Source organism: Myripristis murdjan, chromosome 7, assembly GCF_902150065.1.
Source record: "Myripristis murdjan chromosome 7, fMyrMur1.1, whole genome shotgun sequence".
Lineage (NCBI taxonomy): Eukaryota > Metazoa > Chordata > Actinopteri > Holocentriformes > Holocentridae > Myripristis > Myripristis murdjan.
This window is the reverse complement of record NC_043986.1, coordinates 27348273-27366269: the sequence shown is the minus strand read 5'-3', so window position 1 is coordinate 27366269 and position 17997 is coordinate 27348273. Positions and strand designations below refer to the sequence as shown.

General features: G+C 42.8%; 2 protein-coding genes across 3 annotated transcripts in view; both read left to right on the top strand.

The window, feature by feature from the left end:
- Window positions 1-1696, top strand: part of usp19 (ubiquitin specific peptidase 19) — a 33487-nt gene extending 31791 nt beyond the window's left edge. For both annotated transcript variants that reach the window (XM_030056390.1, XM_030056388.1), the window contains exon 26: window positions 198-1696. In XM_030056390.1, coding sequence (XP_029912250.1) covers window positions 198-338 — 141 coding nt within the window. In that variant the 3' untranslated portion in view covers window positions 339-1696. The remainder of the gene's footprint in view (window positions 1-197) is intronic.
- Window positions 1697-3399: 1703 nt separating this feature from the next.
- LOC115362459 (uncharacterized) lies at window positions 3400-12753 on the top strand. Its single transcript, XM_030056391.1, has 6 exons — window positions 3400-3820; window positions 4773-4945; window positions 5926-6144; window positions 8490-8650; window positions 8951-9083; window positions 10632-12753. Exons 1-6 carry the CDS (start codon window positions 3541-3543, stop codon window positions 10806-10808), a joined length of 1143 nt encoding a protein of 380 aa, XP_029912251.1. The 5' UTR covers window positions 3400-3540; the 3' UTR covers window positions 10809-12753.
- Window positions 12754-17997: the final 5244 nt, after the last annotated feature.

Sequence of the window (17997 nt, the reverse complement as noted above, 5' to 3'; positions counted from 1 at the left end):
GGGCATCATTCTCCAAAGAGAAATTGGACTAATGTTTACCACTTTGATTTTTAAGGGCAGTCTGGACAGGAGCTTCTGCAGCTAACAGTCATTACTGTTTTCTCAAGACAGGTTTAATCTTTCAGCAGGGAGTCTGGGGAAACAATAATCCATAACTAAACTAGCATGATTTATTGTTACGCTGGTTTATTTTTCAGGCTTCTAGCCAGGCACTATTTGGGACAGACCTGGATCCTGAAGGACCTCCTACGCTGACCCCAGAGGTGCCTTCTGACCTCTTCGCCCACTCTGGGGAGTGTGCTGCTCCGTCTTACAGCAACATGGAGGAGGTGGACTAGTCTTGATCTGGATGGATGGATGGATGAAATGGAGAGCGGAAGACGCGTCGAGGTTCTTGGTGGATTCTGTATGGTTCCTGCTGCTGGATGCCTACCAACTGACCAACAAGCCGCTCCACATGGAAGATGATTTAGTAGCTAGAAGCTACTCCTCAGCTAAAGACACATCAGTGCTCACTATTTATATAGGCATCGTTAGGGTGTCCAGACAATGGTGCAATGCTAGATCTGGGGTTGGTCCATGGGAAATGGACTGCACTCATTTGAGAGACCTTTGAAATACACACATAATACAGTACTAACCATACCTGCAGACCCATAATAAACTCACATTTATTGATATTTATACACATATACTGTCCCATTGACAAAGATTTACATGCTGTAAATGTAGTAATACTCATGCAACACATATGGTGACACACACATACACAGAAGCTAACACACTCCTGTGGTGCCAGTGCTAGGCGCAGCTGATGGTAAGCTGATGCGAATTGAGTTTTCCTCTTAACCGCCCAGTGTAGTTCAGTACTGTGCGCCTACAGACTGCCACACACCACCGCATCGTTTCAGTCTGGTTTCAAGCTAAAACCTCACTGCTGACCGTGACCAGACCTATCCATCCCCTGCTAATATTCTCACTATTGAACAAGCTACTGTTGATTATTAGGGAAAACATGAGGAAGTTTGAGAAAATTTGGGCAGTATGAGTGAAGACTGTTCCTGTGTGTGTGTGTGTGTGTGTGTGTAAATCTTTTTTCTTTTTTCTTTTTTTTTTCTTTTTTTTAAACTTGTTCAGCTATTGCCTGGTCTGATGTTTTTGTGACAGAATCCTGTAACTTGGATTGAAATTGTAGCAGCTGATGTACAAAAAAAGTGTGATGAGTGCTGGGCTGATCATTTTTTGATACTAAGGGCAAATATTGTTTTTGTTTTTTTGTTTGTTTGTTTGTTTGTTTTTTTGGTCTTGTCTGCTTCATAAACCAACCTAATTTGGCTTCCCTTGCTTTACTTTACTCTGTATTTTTTGTACTTGTTTAGTTATTCAGTCCTGTGGATGCGATTGTCAAAGGCTTAAGTACACACTGAAATGTGCATGACTGCATGTTCATACACACAGTAGCCCCTCCCCTCTCTTCGTCAGATACTGACCCCCCACCTTCCTCTTCCACCCCACTTCCAACTCTGCTGCATTTCTTCTTCTTCTTCTTCTTCTTTTTTTTGTTTTGAGTGGATTGTCTTGTTCACCCTCTCCTGCCCTTCCTTTCTATTGGACTGCATATACAGTGGGGATCATTAAGAATGCTGCTGTGAATACAATATAAATGGTTAATATAAATAAAAACCTTTTTTGAGAAGTGCTGACATAAGTGTGTGTTTTATAGACTAGTCTTATGTGGGACTTGGCAGACTAATTTTCATAAAGGTCTGTGAAAGTGATTCTGGCGGGTGATGGTCTTTCTCGATTTTTACGTTTTCATTCTTCCTATATCAGTTACATAGAAATGAGGAACTGCTATTACTCCTAAAATGCATCCTCTGCTCAGATTTCCAGGTTTCCATGAACAGTCAAAATTACACTTATTGGAACCAAGGAATTTCTATGTTTAAATGAATTTTGCCTTCATCTTTATTCTTCTCAGTTCTGTTCAACTCAGCACATTATTGCCACATCAGCACAGTGCAATGCTTATCTTCAAATTAATGATATAAATGAACACATTTGACCATTTAAATATGTTAGTCATTTGTCATGTCATTATTAAGACCCCTTCTTTTTAACTGTACACCACATACAGCACTCCAATGATGAGCATTGAGCCCCACCCATACACACACACACACACACACACACCACTTTCAGTACATGATTTGGTGCTAATAGTGATAGACCTGAGAAAACTTTGAGGGAACAGGCTGTTGTGCATGGATGCTACAGGCTTTTCATTACTAAAGAGTCGAGGGTAAAAGGTCAAAACATGTTCTATATTTCATGAACAGTCCTGAAAAGCATTGCTCTAGTGATAAGATGTAGATAGAAACATGCACTGAACTGTTGCAGTCTATTAAAAATTCAACACATGGAGTGTTATGAAAACACACAGCCTTAGTGCCAGCCGGTTCAAACGTTTTCTTGTAGGAAACAATGCAGCCTATTCAGAAGCACTGGAAGTCAGTCTGATTACACTGTTGAAAACACATGAAGCTTTGCACAGAAATATACACCACTGGCGGGCTGGGGGAAGACACAAAGTGTCCTCTAGAGACCAAAAAGGAGAGGTCTGATCTTCACATGGGAAAGATCAAATGCCGCCTAGGGTGCCCCTTCATGCAATAAAATAAATAAATAATCATAATCATAATGATAATCATCATCATAATAATAATACTAATAAGGATAATGAAATATAGTAAATGAGGTCCTCCTCTAATTGAGAAGAGTCCCTCCAGTGGATAAAATGTGGTGCAGTGCTGCACAGGGTGTCCTTACATATTTGAGAATGTGGCAGGTTTCTTAATGGATGAGCCTCCAGTGGAGAAAATGTGATGTGATGCAACAGGACAGTCTGGGCTCTTGCAATAAAACATGGGATAAACGTGAGAAAACGTGAGAGATGTATAAACAAAACAAAAAAACAATTATTTTAAAGAAATGTGCACAAAGAACTATAGAACTTTGACAGATTCTTGCTTTCCTGTGTATTTTCTAGCCATTTTACTTTTAATCTGGGTCACCTAATAACACTGTTAATCTTAATCGAGGACAAAAACTATTTCATCATACATGAAACATCAGCTTTTTGCTCGCACTTTTTAACGTCATTTGTTTTTTTTTTTCTGAAATTGTTCACAAGATATATCTAAAATTGATAAACTGATACTAGTTTACGGTAGCATACATTTTTGAGGATTACAAGCTTGATCAAAACAACTCATGACATACTAAGCAACTGAAAATAATCACGCGAAAGGTCCTCCAGCGTTGTACAACGCCGGTAGGTGGCGCTTGTGTCCGCTGTCTAGTAGTAGTGTAGCTGCTATCCGGCTGAAGAAGAAGAAGAAGATGCAGAAGATGAGGCGGAAGAGCGGAGGAGGAGGAAGTAAATAACCATGAGCCAAACAGCTGAGCCGGATCAACTAAGATTCATAAATCTTAGTTGAACCACTGTAAAAAACACCAACCTCACGTATTCTCTCCACCATGGCGGACTCCAGTCAGAGCAGCAGCTGTCAAGACGATGAGGGCCCTGGGACAGAGTGTGGAGACCCGGCCAAGCCTGGCTGTGGGACAGGTGACCCCACCACAGTGTCGCTCCCCGTGGCGCGGCTGGCCTCAAATACCAGCCACAAGAAAAAGTTAGTGCTTCACGTTGACCTCAACAACACCATACTGGTGTCAGACGCCGTGACGGGCCAGGGGACTGTGGCTGCCCTGGATTACTTTCTCACCACCGTCACCTGGGGACACATGAGTAAACACGGTAAAAGGCTCACTCGCTATTCACGCCGAGAACGCGAGGAAATGGTCCCAGTGTGCTCGAGCGTTAAGTTGGTACTGTTTGGACCGGCTGTCACACCAAGGTTCCTGTAAAATATTGGTAGTTTAAAGTTTCTTTGCTCACCGACATAAAGGCATTTCTTGTAGAGTACAGCTCAAGGCGTTTTACAAACATTTACGACCCACTCCTACTTTCGGCGTGCATTCAGTTGAAAGATTAACTCTTAAAATTAACTTTTATAATTGGTAATTTTGTAATTCCCTGTCTTGCCTATACAAAATACACTGGTGGGCGGCAGTGATCATTGTGAAATATGTTAAACTAGAGCTCTAGAGATGTGGCACTTGTCTTAGTCAATTTTAAGCTTTTTTTTTTTTTTTCCAAAGGGGGGAGAGAGAAAAGTGGGTTGTGGATTGACTTTATGCTGCGTATGGGTGTATAGTGGATGTATAGACAGAGAAGGGGTTTGAAGCTGCTGTGGGTGTAATCCTTTGCAACCTCCTGCCTAGAGCAGATGTGTCATTATAGAATTAGCAAAAAGATGGCAACACTTTCATTCACATCTCTGTAACATGTAGTGTGCATAAACTGCAGGGTGGATTAAGCATCAGTCAACAAAATGGGACACTGTCAAGAATGCATTTCAAATGTTAGGTAACAAATCATTGCTATTTGATTCTGTCCTTCAACAATAAGATTGCTCAAAAAGTTGGCCTTTACATGAAACCAGGTTTCCTTTTTATATTATTCATAGAGGCACTCATTTAGTTGCAGTGGGCAGGTGACGGGAACATTTAATCAGGGTTATAATTATTGTCAAAAGTGCTAGTGGACTGTGTTAGCACTCATATCTTGTGTACACCCTCCCACCCCTCCACCCTGAGTGTTTTTTTTTTTTGCATTCAAGACTATTTCATAAAACTTTGCTCTGCAGGAAAATGGGAATGGTTGAGCAACTCGCCCTCCCTGCTCCCACCATGTGAGGGCGCTGTCAGTTACTACTCCCAGTTTGGACGGGTAGCGGGTTTCACCTCCACAGCTGGTCGACGTTTTCGGGGGATTCTGGATGACCATCTGAACCTGCTCCGCTGGCCTGAGGGAATCAAGGTAAGAATCCGCTAGAAACAAATGGATATGTTAGATGGAAACTGCAGGTCTGACACTGGGCCTCACGTCTTGGGAGTCTACACAAATTTTGCTGTGACTTGAGAACCAAACTGGTGCTGTGCGATAATTTCCTTCAGTCATTACTGCTTGTCAGAAACTTAACACCTGGAGCTGGACTGCAGCCTAAGCAGTTCTACTTTGCTCTCTGAAGACAGAATAGATGGAGATGCCACATGGAATATGCTGTAGCCTTTGCAGCTGTCAGGGGCTGTTAAACCTTGCAGAACAAACCCCTTGCTGGCTTCAGGGCTTAGAAAATGCCTGCGAATCAGATCTACACTCAAACCAAAGTTACTAAATTCCTGTGCATAAGTTTTTTACCGGTAAAGGATCTCTCTCCATATATCACTGGATGATGAAAATCAGGGGAATTTTCCATTTGGACTGCTTCCCAATTCTGTAGCAACTAGGGTACTACATCTTTATTGCTATGTCTTCGTGTTTTTGCAATCCATATCTACTGTATGCCAGTTTTATCAGTTATTTATGTCAAATACTTGTTTCTATTAGTTACTGTTTGACTGCCAATCTCAAAGACACCATGCATATTCAGTCCAGGGAACCATATGAATGGCAGTGGCTATGGCCACAAAGTAGCCTTAAAATTACAATTAATACAAAAAGATAGTCTCCTATTAATTTTGAAATGACGGTACTCTCTCTGGAAATGAGAAAGTCGGCAGCAATGAATAAAGGCAAAGCTCAGAACCGAGTTAACCCCGTTATCTACTTCAACCAGACGGGAGTTTTTCTTTTTTGTAGTTTTCAGCCATGCCTCCCTTTGACATTGGGGAATTTATGCTACTAGATGGCCCGGCTTACTGGTTGCAATGCTGGTTTTCACAGATAAGATTTGGCAGGTTTGACTGTTTGGTGCAGTTTGGTGGTACCGACCACACGCTGCCTCTCTGTTCTTGCAGGGAGACAATGAACTGGCCGTGAGAGGAGAGGACGGGCGCCTGTACCACTGGATCCTCCCCTCCTTCTTCCAGCTGCTGAAAGACTTGGCGGTGGAGGGGAGCGAGTTCGCCATCCTGTTTCGCACCTTTGGCACGGATTTGCCTCGTGTGCTCACTGCTGTATCCAAGGCACTGAACCAGGGGACTCATCCACTGTTCCCCGAGCTACCTGAATTAAAGGTACATTCAGATCAAAATCATTCATTAATAAGCCATAAGAAAATACCTAATATGCCCACCTTGTGCAATTATTGCGGGTCATGGCCACCTCTTTAATCTAACTGAGGGATTGCAGACAAAGATAGGTCACCCAAATTGATTTATTGTGGTGGTGAATCGCGTATGCAAAATTAGAGAAAGTGAAGGCATGTTTCAGTCGTAGACTAGCAACATGCTGCAGTAGAATCCCTGACAGACACCTATAAAATCAAGCCCTGATATTTCAATCTTTGCTCCTTTTCATTGCTTTTTCTGCCATTCCATCCTTTAAAACTAACGTGGACCAAATCGAACCTGCACTGTTTTGTGGCTTGTTTTCCAGTTTTGTTTTGTTCTCTTCTGTTTTCCAGTGACTATATGCTGGGATTTACTTTTTGGTGTATCCCCCTTTTATCTGCCTGTCTCATATGCTTCTGCCTCAGTTAGTGGCCTTTCACAGTCCCCAGAGAACGAATCTGTGCTTGTTGCAGTGCATGTAGGTGGAGAGAGTGTAGTGTAGTGTAGTAACAGCAAGCGAGCAACTTTTTGTAGTCATGAAAAGGTGAAAGAGGCACCCCTTATTCAAAACACAGCCTGTCTTGTGGCTGCATTGTATTCTTGTCTATTGAAGCCGTTGCCAGTGGAGATATTGATATCTTCGTCCACAATGGATTTTTCCCTGTGTTATTGTGGGGCTCTAGTGAAGAATGGCGGCTTTAGAAAGAAACCATTACCCTTCAATTTTGAATGCTGGGGAAAAAAAGATTAGTTTTATTGTTTTCGTTTTTTCTTTTATTAAAGTCCATTGTAGCTGCAAATGTCTTGTTTTAACATCAATACCACGTTGTTAGCATTTAGCCAGTTCATCCACAGAATAAAGAGACATACACAACAAAACTACATAATGCACTCAGAAATACAAGATATATCAGCAATACTTGTGTTTTTAACTATTTCACGGTGGATTTTTCACTTAAAGTGATGTCTTTCTGATCATTTATCAATTCTGTCTTATGATCAGTCAACCGTGGCGGGGTTAGTCACCTGGGAGTTGCCTTGTGTGAAGTATCTGTGCAATAATGGGCTGCTGTGGTCAGTTTTCAGCTAATGTCTCTGTCCTTTATTTGTGTGTGGGTGTTTGTGTTTAGAATGCTCCAGTAAAAGTGTGTGTGGAGGGAATTCATTAGGGTTGAGTGGAAAAATGCTCCTGTGGGCATTGCAGAGTTGTAAACCCTCCAACATCCGCCATCATATACACACATACACACACACACACTCGTACATGCAAAAGCACTCTCCTTCACTCCCCCCTGGAGTGTTTTGTACGTGTTAGTCTACTGAAGTGGTGCACATTGATTTCTTGAGGAGAGAAGAGGATGGGATGGATGGATGGATGGATGGATGAAGAGAGGAGAAGTAGAGGAGCTGTTAGAAAGTGAACCTGCCAGGCACAGCAGGCCGCTTTGAAGAGACCGCAGCAGACGTCTTATTCGAACAGCCGCCTGTCAGATGCTATTTATCTGAGAGTTTAGACCGGAAGGGCAATCAATCGCAAGACATAATGTGATTATGCAGGTTTTGAACTGGCTCTGGCCATTTCCTGGCCTTGATGGGTTCCTCTCTGCGACTGCCACTCACCTTGTTGTCAGGTCTTGGAAATGCAGTGAAAATATGCCTCAATAAAAGGATATCGGGAGATTGGCAATTTAACCTTACAGTGATGAGAGCGTAGACACCAAGATCATCCAAATGTGCCTGGTAGATCGCTTGATAAAACATATCAGGCATATAAACAGAAAACTTCATGTTGAGTGACAGGCGGCCACTACCAGCAAAACTTTGTGAGAAAACAAGCTGTGTCAGCTGAAAATTAGATTTCATTTCTTTAGAAGGATACAGACAGCAGCTCTTCTCTTCTTAAATTTGGCATTAAATTGAATTCAGTAAAAAAAAAAATACTGTGTACATTGTATGTGCAAGTGCAAGTATGTCTATCATTTTTATGCAGTTTGAACTTATCTTAATGGATTGCTCAATATTAATAATAACTGTACTGAGAGTCAGTTTTTTCATGGAGATTATGCTTGCCCATTTTCTGTTTTTTTTTTTTTTTTTTTTAGTCTCTGCCTGGTTTATTGTTGAGAAAAATATAATGATGATCTTACACAATTAATTTCAGATCAGAGCTACCGGAGGCCTCGTTTTAATAGTGAAGTAATTTCACAGAAATGCCTCTTTGTTTTGTGCTGATAGCAGAATTCAGAGCTGCAGTCCCTCTCAGTAACTCTCTCTGTAAACCCCCCCCACCCCTCCGACTCCATGCTCAGTTAAGTGTGAACGTGACTCCGGGCAAGATCCGCTGCAGTAAGAAGGGAGTTGTTCTGAGCCGAGCTGAGGACAGAGTGTCGAGTCGTGACGGAGACAGAGGCCTGTACCAGTACCTGAGCTCGGTCGACGGCCTGGGGGGCTTCCAGGACCACTTTGACTGGTATGCACAACACTCCCCTGATTCCCATTAGTAGGCCTTTTCCACAGTAGCCATTTTTGACATGAAATAGCAGGGTAAACACAGGTATTACCGATCCTTTCCAACAACAACAACAACAACAACACCAAGACCCTGGCTCTGTTACACCTAAATGGAACTCAAACTTAACTAACGTCACCAGTATCACCTGTTTTTACCCTGCTGTTCATGTCAAAATTGCTACTGTGAAAAAGATCTATTGCTGCTGACTTCTTGCTGGCCTGTAATTTTTCCTTTAAACATTCCTTTTCCTCTGTCTAGGTGGGCAGGTAACACCTACTCCATCGAGGGGGGGAAGCCATTGTGGGTCGACCCGTTTGACCAGCACGTCCAGCACATCTTCATCGACGACAACATCAGGCAGAATGACGAGGACACCATAGTGCGTCCCATGGTACGCTCATCTCTCTTAAAAGGGCCTTAAGTAATCAGAGTATCTGTGGGTGACCTTAAGAATTACCACATCCATAGGTCTCTGCCACTAATATATATTTCTTCATGTCGGACACTTCCAAATAGCAGGGTCTTAAACTGTAGGTAGGCAAAGACCTCAAAGTAGGTGTGACAGTGGAAATGGACGATTCTTAAAGTTTTAATGCCAGTGCTGGTTAGGGTTGGAGTTGGAGGTGTCCTTTGCATTTGAAGCTGGCTCCAGTCTGCAGAGGTAAAGCTTTCCTTTGGTACATTGTTCCAATACAGTTCTGGGTAAGATGCACCCAGAAAATCCATTGTGCTTGTGGACTGGTGGACTGCCTGTGGACTTTTGCCTGTCATAGTTGAGTGCTCTAAAAGCATACTCCAAGTGCACCAATGCCACTTCAGAGACATCATTTCCCATCAGTTTGTACAGAAACTGAAAAGTCTGTACCCTGAGCAAGATAAGTGAAGAGGACTTTAGTGTTGCTAGTCACCCTGGTCTCTTAAAGATGAATTGTTAAGGTGCTGGCACTTTTTCACCTCCTCAGCAAGTTTTACTTCAAGTGCTGTTTCCATTCTCCAAGTAGTCAAGTCAAGAGGCCTAGCAACAAGACTAGTGCTGGAACATAAAATGCTGCTCAGCAAGTGAAACCGGTAGCTGAGCTGTAGTTTGTCATGCAAGGTATTCTTGTAGGGGGGGGACAAGTCCACATGATTATAGCCCTAACCCTAACTCTTGCATACCAACTTATCGGGCGTCATAATTAGGTGACTCCAGCACAGCTTTGAACAGTCTGTAATTTACACAAGTGGTAAAGTCACGTTTTCATTTTCACCGTACAGACGAGTGAGCCGGCTAATTAGAGCAGAGATTGAACAGAAATGTCAAGTGACGAGACAATGTATCACAGTGCACTTGCTCACTTGTAGCACCATCATCCACTGTCGAGCAAAATGAGAATCACAAAAGGGAGTTATGAGCTGTTGGGATCATTTTTAATTCAAACCTTGTAATGTCGTTTGTTTATTTTCTGGGACCATGCTAAAACTAAAGAGCTCATTTTCATCCATCGTTTTAGGGCAGGAAGTACACAAAAAAATTATAGTCAATGAGTACAGAAAAAGTGACACAAGGTACAAATATGCATCAACATAACACACATTAACACAAAATACATTATATGAAAGAGTATAAATACACAAGATAATGTGCCCTAAAAACATTAGAGTGTTGGTACTCTGTGACACAGTGCTGAGACACAGAGGAGACCTCAGTAGAACATAAGTCTACATTTTATCCAAGTCTTCATCTCTTTTAAAGCTCATGAAAGTTATACATTGTCTAAAGTCCAATGGACAGAATGAATAGATAAAATAGTAGATTTCCGTTCATTTGGAGACACTCTTCCAGCCTTTATTCTCTCTCTTGTTTAAATGACGCTGCTTGTGATGCGGAGGTTGAGTTGAGAACCCCAGAAAGCCAAGCATGCCAACTTTTCCCTTCTCTCTCCTGTTCGGTTCTCAGGTTTTCATGGATCCAGACGGCGCTGAGACCCGCACAGCCTGCACCTGCGAACTCTACGACATCAGCCTGGTCCAGAACGACCTGCTGCAGGCCATTTCCAACCCAGAGTACTTCACTCAGCGCATCCGCATCTGCCAGGAAAACTATGAGAGGAATCTCCAGCAGGGGGCGGGCTAGTGTGCACTCGCTCCTCGCTCCCTGTTTTGTCCGTCTCCGCTTCTAGAGTAGGGTCCCATTAACCCTTACAATCCCAAAACAAGTGGAAGACGCATTTAGGATGGAGGTAGGGCTAATCTGACCAGCCATTTTAAACAACGGTGGTAAAAAATATAGGTCCAGGAATAGTAATGGAGACGTATTTGGTTATAAATTTGTAGATGAAAAGAGATAATAGCACAGCTGCATAAGATAAAATGTAATCTCCACAAGGAGAAACCTGAAACTTGATTTAAAACTGTGTTGCCAGGTAGCAGTCACATGGATAGTGTGTAATATAAAGACTTGAAAATACACTGATTTAAATCTGAGTTAATCCACCTATGCAGTGTCTTCTTCAGCACAGCTATACGTGAGCTGTCCAGCCTGCAGAGGTGATTGAAGCCAGCTTCTACAAACAGCACCTGTAGTCTTAGAGAGCCGTCAGGACAAATATTTAGCCTGGTCTGTGTCTTTATTGTCCTTTCCAGTAGAGGATTTGACTACCTCAGTGGTCTGTCTGTAAAGAGAGAGAAACAATGTAAAGTAGCCACTTGTACTGTAGTTGCATGGCATGGCAGTATTAGATTTTAGTGTCTGCTGTCCTAAAGCGAACCCACAAGAGATGAGTTTTTGACTTAATTAAGCACCAAAGTGGCCGGGCCAGACACTTCAACCACTGCAAAGGGCCTGTGACAGATCACGCCATGGGATAATTACCCTAACTTTCTGAAATTCGTGTCAGACATGGTCAAAATCTCTCAGTGTTACATTAATTGCGGAGAGAGTGGGAATCACCACCTTTCGGTTCATTTCCTTGCATGCCATTATCCTCAGGGTGTGTGAAAAATGAGTTACCTGTATAAATTTTTTTTGCGCTGCTGCTTCCCTTTTAGATTGCTAGGCAACTTTATAATAACTTAGTCTTGATCAACTGCATTGTTTACATCTGTGCAGAATCAGAAGGTAATACTTGAATATTCTAGAGAGGATTGAGAGTTTTGAACTCTGAAAGAAACCCATGACTACTGAGTACAGTTGAGTAGCTTGACTTAAGGGTCATAATTTACATAAAACTTTATAATGCGCCGTGAGCACATTATGAACGGATTTTAATCAGAACGCGACATCTAGTAACACCCTCTGTGCACAAACTGTGGCTGTTGAACGCTTCCTGAAGTTACTTTATTGCTGATAATCTACTGAGACACTCACAGCACATGATGTGAGAATGATGCATAAATCATTATGTAGTTCAAACTCTGTGTTATTGCTCCATCAAAGCATTTGTCAGAGACGTAACTATAAAAGCAATACACCGTACTGCACAGAGACATATCATTTGGTTGAATGGGGTTTTTTGGTTTGCATTTATAGTATAATCTTGTGTCATTAACTATTACTTTTTGAAAGCACTCTTGTATGAAGCATCAAATGATTTATACATGTGGGAGTTACCTTAGTTGATGTTTTAGGGGTTAAGCATATATTTATTTTTAAGCTTGAAGGGTGTGTGTTTTTAATATATTTTCCTCAGGTCATTTTTTAAACAGACAGTTGAATGCAAAGAGTATGCAAGAATAGAAAGAAAGACACCCAAACACATAGATAAGCTATATAGTGCTTTCAGGAAAGTGAAGCCATATGATTACCTATGTGTTTGGGTCATTTTAATGATGAGCGTGATTTGTAAAGCAGCGTATTCAAATACATTGCCTCCAAGACGCAAAGAGAGAGTTTTCTGTGATGAAATCATCAACATCACACACATAAATCAGACTCCCATCACGCGCAGTATTCGGCTTTTTCTTGTTATCATACCTTTGAATGCACATCACATCTGAAAACTTGAATGTTTGAATATGAATAAAACTTTTTGGAAGGTGTGAACAAGGCTGTTGATATTCAATAAACCTTTTCCCCCCCATTTCATGATGTTTTGCATATTGAAACTAGGGAAAATACATGAAAGACTACTGGTATAGTGCATTTTAGCTGGCAGAGTCTTAGCATAATGTATAGCTCAGATACATCTTAAATCAAGTACGCCTCAGGCAACTGTGACAACATGCAGAAGGTCAGTGCATGATCGGCACAAGGTTCCAACTGTGTGTTAAAGCTTTTTAACGATAACTTGTGTAGAACACAGATACAGTATTGATTAGTAAATGTATGTGGTGTGATTTGTTCGTGTGTATCCTTGGTTCAGGTCCACTGGGTATTAATTAGACACTGTACAAGTTCTCAGGAGCAAAGGTCAGAAGTAACCAGATATATCAACTCAAGTGCTTTGTGTTGGTCTGTTGTGAAACAAACATCAATTTTGCTCTTAAATGAAGAGAAAAAATACCTCCAATATATAAAATTGAGGCTTTGTATTCAACCTGTTCCTAGATTTCACATTTTCGGCTCTACATAGTGGCTGGGCACTTCAAAACTTTTACTTGACACAAATTTTTCAGGTGGGTACTTGATGGAGTATGATAGATGCTGCACCATCAGTGCAAGTTAGTATGACAAGTTGGAATGTTTTCAAAGTTGGTGGTGATAGATGAGAGCGGTGGTACAAACACTGTGAACACTGGTGATTGATTGGACAAGTGGCATTTTTTCCACAAAGGAAATGTGCTAAAATTGACAGCCATTATATAATAGATGCAGCTTTGCAAGACAGTGTTGCTTTTCTGTGGAGCTCGACTGGAACACCGAACAAAATGTAGCCAGTTTTCTGTAGATTTGAGTAGAAACACTAAGAATAAATTACACCTTAATATATATCGCTGAACACTTTTATTTTTAACCGTATATGTGTGTAAAGCCAATTCAGGACAGTGAATGTTATTCCAGCGTTTATTCAGACCATGCTGGTTGTTTTTGTTATTTTTCACGCTCTGTTTTGACTTGTTAAAAGCTGTTATGCTTCATGTTACGCATACGAAATGTGCTACTGGACATAATTTGAACTGAAGTCCCCATATATGGCTCATGAGCTTATCCTCCCTCCACAGGAGGGCAGCAGTGCCGCTCTCGGGACGTGCTCACTTTCAGAAGCCGCATCACTATCCGCAGGTGAGTCTGGAGTTACCTGGCAGCAGTGCGAGTTCAAAGTCCCTCCCTAAGTGAATGACTTCATTGTGTTTGACAATAGCCATTTACATACTGAACCTTCAGTGAGAATATCGCATGCTCATTTGGAGGAAAAACGGCCTGATTCTTGTAAAGTCAGGGTGGTGGAGGGACAACTGGCACAGTCGCATCACCAACTGCAGGAGCTGGTAGAGAGATTGCGCAATTGCGCACTGGTGAGTGAGGGGAGGAGACGGGAGGGGAGGGGATGAGAGGGAAGAGGAAACAGGAGGGGGGGAGAAATGTTGAGCCAATGGAAGGAGAAAGCTGCTAACTGTTGGCTCCGCTGGATTCAGTCACCGCACAGGTCCACGAGAGCAATATTTCCATCTCTGTCCTCCGCCGCTCAGTCTCAGCATGCGGCGCTCCTGTCCAAACGTTTACGCGGAGCTGCTCCGGCGAGCTCCGACGCACCGCTGACTGCGCTTGACGTCCACCCACCGGACAAAAGGTAACGACTGTTTAAACTTAACTTTTGTACTTTTTCCTGTGTGTGGTACCGCTGGGCTGCAGACAGACAGTTGCGCCAGAGGGGTCTGTGAACAAGGTTATGCAGCCTACGCATGGCTCGCCTGTGCTGCATGTCACGTCCTGCTGACAGACTTTGGATGTCGAAGTATTTTGTACAGAATTCTTGTAAACAGCTTAAATTTACGTTCGCATGGTGGTGCGCACTTGACCGCAAAGCAGTTGTCCTCCGGCAATTTGCACGAGTCGCTCTCGCAGTGGTCGGGCGTTGCAGAGAGGCAGCAAGTTGCGCGCAAGAACGCCCACGATTCACGCGCGTCAGATGGGTTTGGCAAGGACTGGGCACACGCCGTGCCCTAATGTTTGCCAAGATCAAAAAACAAATCCGCCAGAAATCTGTTTCGATACCAGATCTTAAAAGGCACATCAGGGGCCAATGTTCCCACTAAGCTGCGTGCGTCTCCGCAGGAACACTGATTTAACACAATTAATAATGTCCAGTACTGACTAATTAGTAAAGCCCTGCCATTCACCAGTCATTGCCTCACTCTGTCCCCAAGAATGTAGTCGATAAGAGCGAGTTTTACACATATTGGTGACATTTGGTGACGTTAGATGCTTGGACGTACATTTTGTGAAATGATGCTTGTATTGATACTTTTTGTGAAAGGGGGAGGGTTTGGGTGTAAGGCTATTAAGGGTGTTGTGTGTTTTTTCATTGGTGGCGGTCGAGGAAGAGTGCAGGTCTTTGCAGCTGTTCTATGAGATGCGTCTTTTTTTAAAAAAAAAAAAAAACAGCCGCGTGCCAGCTGCTGCGCTGCCCAACATCTGGATTTGTCTGCCATTGTGTGTGTGTGTGTGTGTGTGTGTGTGTGTGTGTGTGTGAGAGAGAGAGAGAGAGAGAGAGATTGTTCTTGAGCTTGCCAGCTGAACAGGCCGTTTGTTCTGTGTCTGTTCTGTCTGTCCTTGGCATATTGCACTGCAACTTTTCGCTCCTCTTTGCTCATGCGTTTAAGTATGCGTCTTTAGAAAGACCTGGTGAAAATGAGCTGATGGCTGTCTCTGCTCTCCCTTCCTCTCCCTCTGTCTCTCTTTCTCCTGTCTGCACCTTTCCCCCGTCAATACCTGCCCCAGCTCTGCTTTGATAAGAACACCATCCCACAGTTAAAGCGCTGCTGTGTGGCCTGCTCTCCTAAAAAGCTTGTTTGTCAAACTTGTGCAGCCCCTATCATCTCTCTCTCCCTGTGCTGGTGCTACTCTTCCCATATGATCTGTGATGATAGCTCCTAACTTGGCGTGAGTTAATTTGCATAATGAGGATTACAGCTGACATGCAGCGTCTGCAGCCTGTCTTGCTGGAGCCGGTGGAGAAGCCTGGTGCTGTCGCAGCGCTCATTTTGCCAACAAAATGCCACCTTCAATCAGGAGGCAGCAGGAGGGCTGGAAGTCTGCCTTGACAGCACAGGCCACGTCTCTTTCGCCTCAGTCAAAGTCGAGGCAAAGAGCGAGGGACAGTGACAAATGGACTGCCTATAATATAAAACGATTGATGCATGAAATTAGTCATCGATGTTGCAGTTATATCATGCAGCATTGCTTGCTGCATGATATAACTGGGAAAATTAAAATCCATGCATTTCTTTGTATTCTTTTCTTTTCTTATTAAGTAATTGTATATTATTTGATTAGTGTTTGAGTCAACCACAAGCTCTGCAAATTGACTTGTTTTATCCAGTAATTGGTTTTAATTAGCATCACTTAAGTCTGGAGGGGTGTGTGTGAAAGGTCGACAGGCAGTTATTGCTATTAATAATGGGAAAGAGATGGCTAGCTCTTCTTATTATTATTGTTAAGCTTTTTTATTATAATTATCACTAAAATCACTCATGACATGAAAAAAAGTCAGCCATTTCAGCTAAATATACTCCAGAGCTTGAAGGGCTGGAGACGTGGAACACTCTTGAGTGTCCACATGAGGCTGATATATTTTTGCAGACACTGGTTCTCAGGCCGAGTAGCTAAATTTTACATCCCCTCCACCTCCCCTCCTTACTTTTCTTCAGCACGTCACTCATATAATCATTTCATAGTGACAAGTACATTAGGATGGCTGTCTCTCTCCTTTGACCTCCCCTTGGTTGCTTGCTTGTTTTGGATCTGAAGCTCATTCTGCTGCTGCACTCACTGTGAGTCATTCTGCATAAGACCGCCAACTAAATGCTTACAATATAAATATATAACTCAGCTGCACTCATTTAACCATAGTTGGACAGGACTATAGTGTGCTGTCCAGTGTGTCTTTTGGATGTAATTATGGTGGTATGTCTTGGACAGATATGCTTCACTCAGCAGTCCTCCCTCCCTCGCTCTGCCCCTCAAACCCCCTGACTGCCACCCCGCCCCAAAACACACACACACACACACACACACATTAACCCAGGCACAGCAGCGTCCTCATATTCCCTGGATGAGCGTGGAACTGAGCCAACGCTCCCATCAGAGGATTAAGTGGGATGCTAACAGTGGACAGGTTGAAGAGACAGCCTGCCAGCGTGGGGGGATTTTTAGGCCTGGATGAAATGAACTATGTCTGAGGGAGAAAAAGAGAAAGGGGGTGGTGGAAGGGTGGTCCGAGCAGAGAAATAAAATGTTTCAGGCAGATCTGGCAGGCAGCAAAATGAAGAGCGGGTGCTTTAATGGTCCGATGTTTGATTATAACAAGACGGGGATGAGGTGGGGACAGAGGGAGAGAGGGAGAAAAAAAAAACGAAAAAGAGTGCAGAGAGAGCGCTCACCTCATTTCCATGCGGTGTCTCCCTCTCTCTCTCTCTTTTTCAGCCTCCATCTGTGAAGGTACCTACTTAACCCAATGAGCAAGCCTGTTTCTTCTCCAGGCCGGTCCACCTGCCAGCGTGCCACCGCATGTTAATTAAAAAGCTTGTAGAATCTGGGCCATTGGCTTAGAAGCCAGTTAGGATGCTGTCAAGTGCAGTCAAGAACACAGATTATAGCTCCGGCAAACAGGTTTGTGCATGTGGGTATTATTCTGTTTGTGTGTTACGGGCAGCTGCTGCATTACTGCTAAATTAATTATATTGTCTTCTTTATGTGCTTACTCTCATCAGGACCATTGGCTTTGGTACTGATGAGGGATGGGGGATGGGGAATTACATTCACAGAGATGTTTTAGCTCTGGAAAACAACAGTGCATGTATTTATTGTGCATCTACTTCATATGACACAACAGTGATTCAACCTCCACACAGCTCTTGAATGCATTTATATGGGCTCAGATTATTACCAAAAGTATTTTGCATTGGTTCACTGCAGCCTGTGCTTGCAAGATAGGGGTCATTTTCTACTTTGCAAGTATTGTATTATGCATGTCATGTTTTGTTCTTGTAAATGAATCACATTCAACACATGAGAGATCTGACTGTTTTGAAGTTAAATACCAGGGAAAACCAAGTGCAGGTCAACACATGATCTTTTTTCATCTGTTGTATGTAGGACTTTAGATTGTACTCTCTATATCAAGGAAATGCAAGCAGTGGAGTGGTAGAAATATTTACTACTG

Coding starts and splice junctions, on each gene's coding strand:
- LOC115362459 (XM_030056391.1), top strand. CDS start 3,541: ATGGCGGACTCCAGTCAGAGCAGCAGCTGTCAAGACGATGAGGGCCCT. Junction 6,145..8,489: donor CCGAGCTACCTGAATTAAAG/GTACATTCAGAT, acceptor CTCCATGCTCAG/TTAAGTGTGAACGTGACTCC. Junction 9,084..10,631: donor ACACCATAGTGCGTCCCATG/GTACGCTCATCT, acceptor TTCGGTTCTCAG/GTTTTCATGGATCCAGACGG.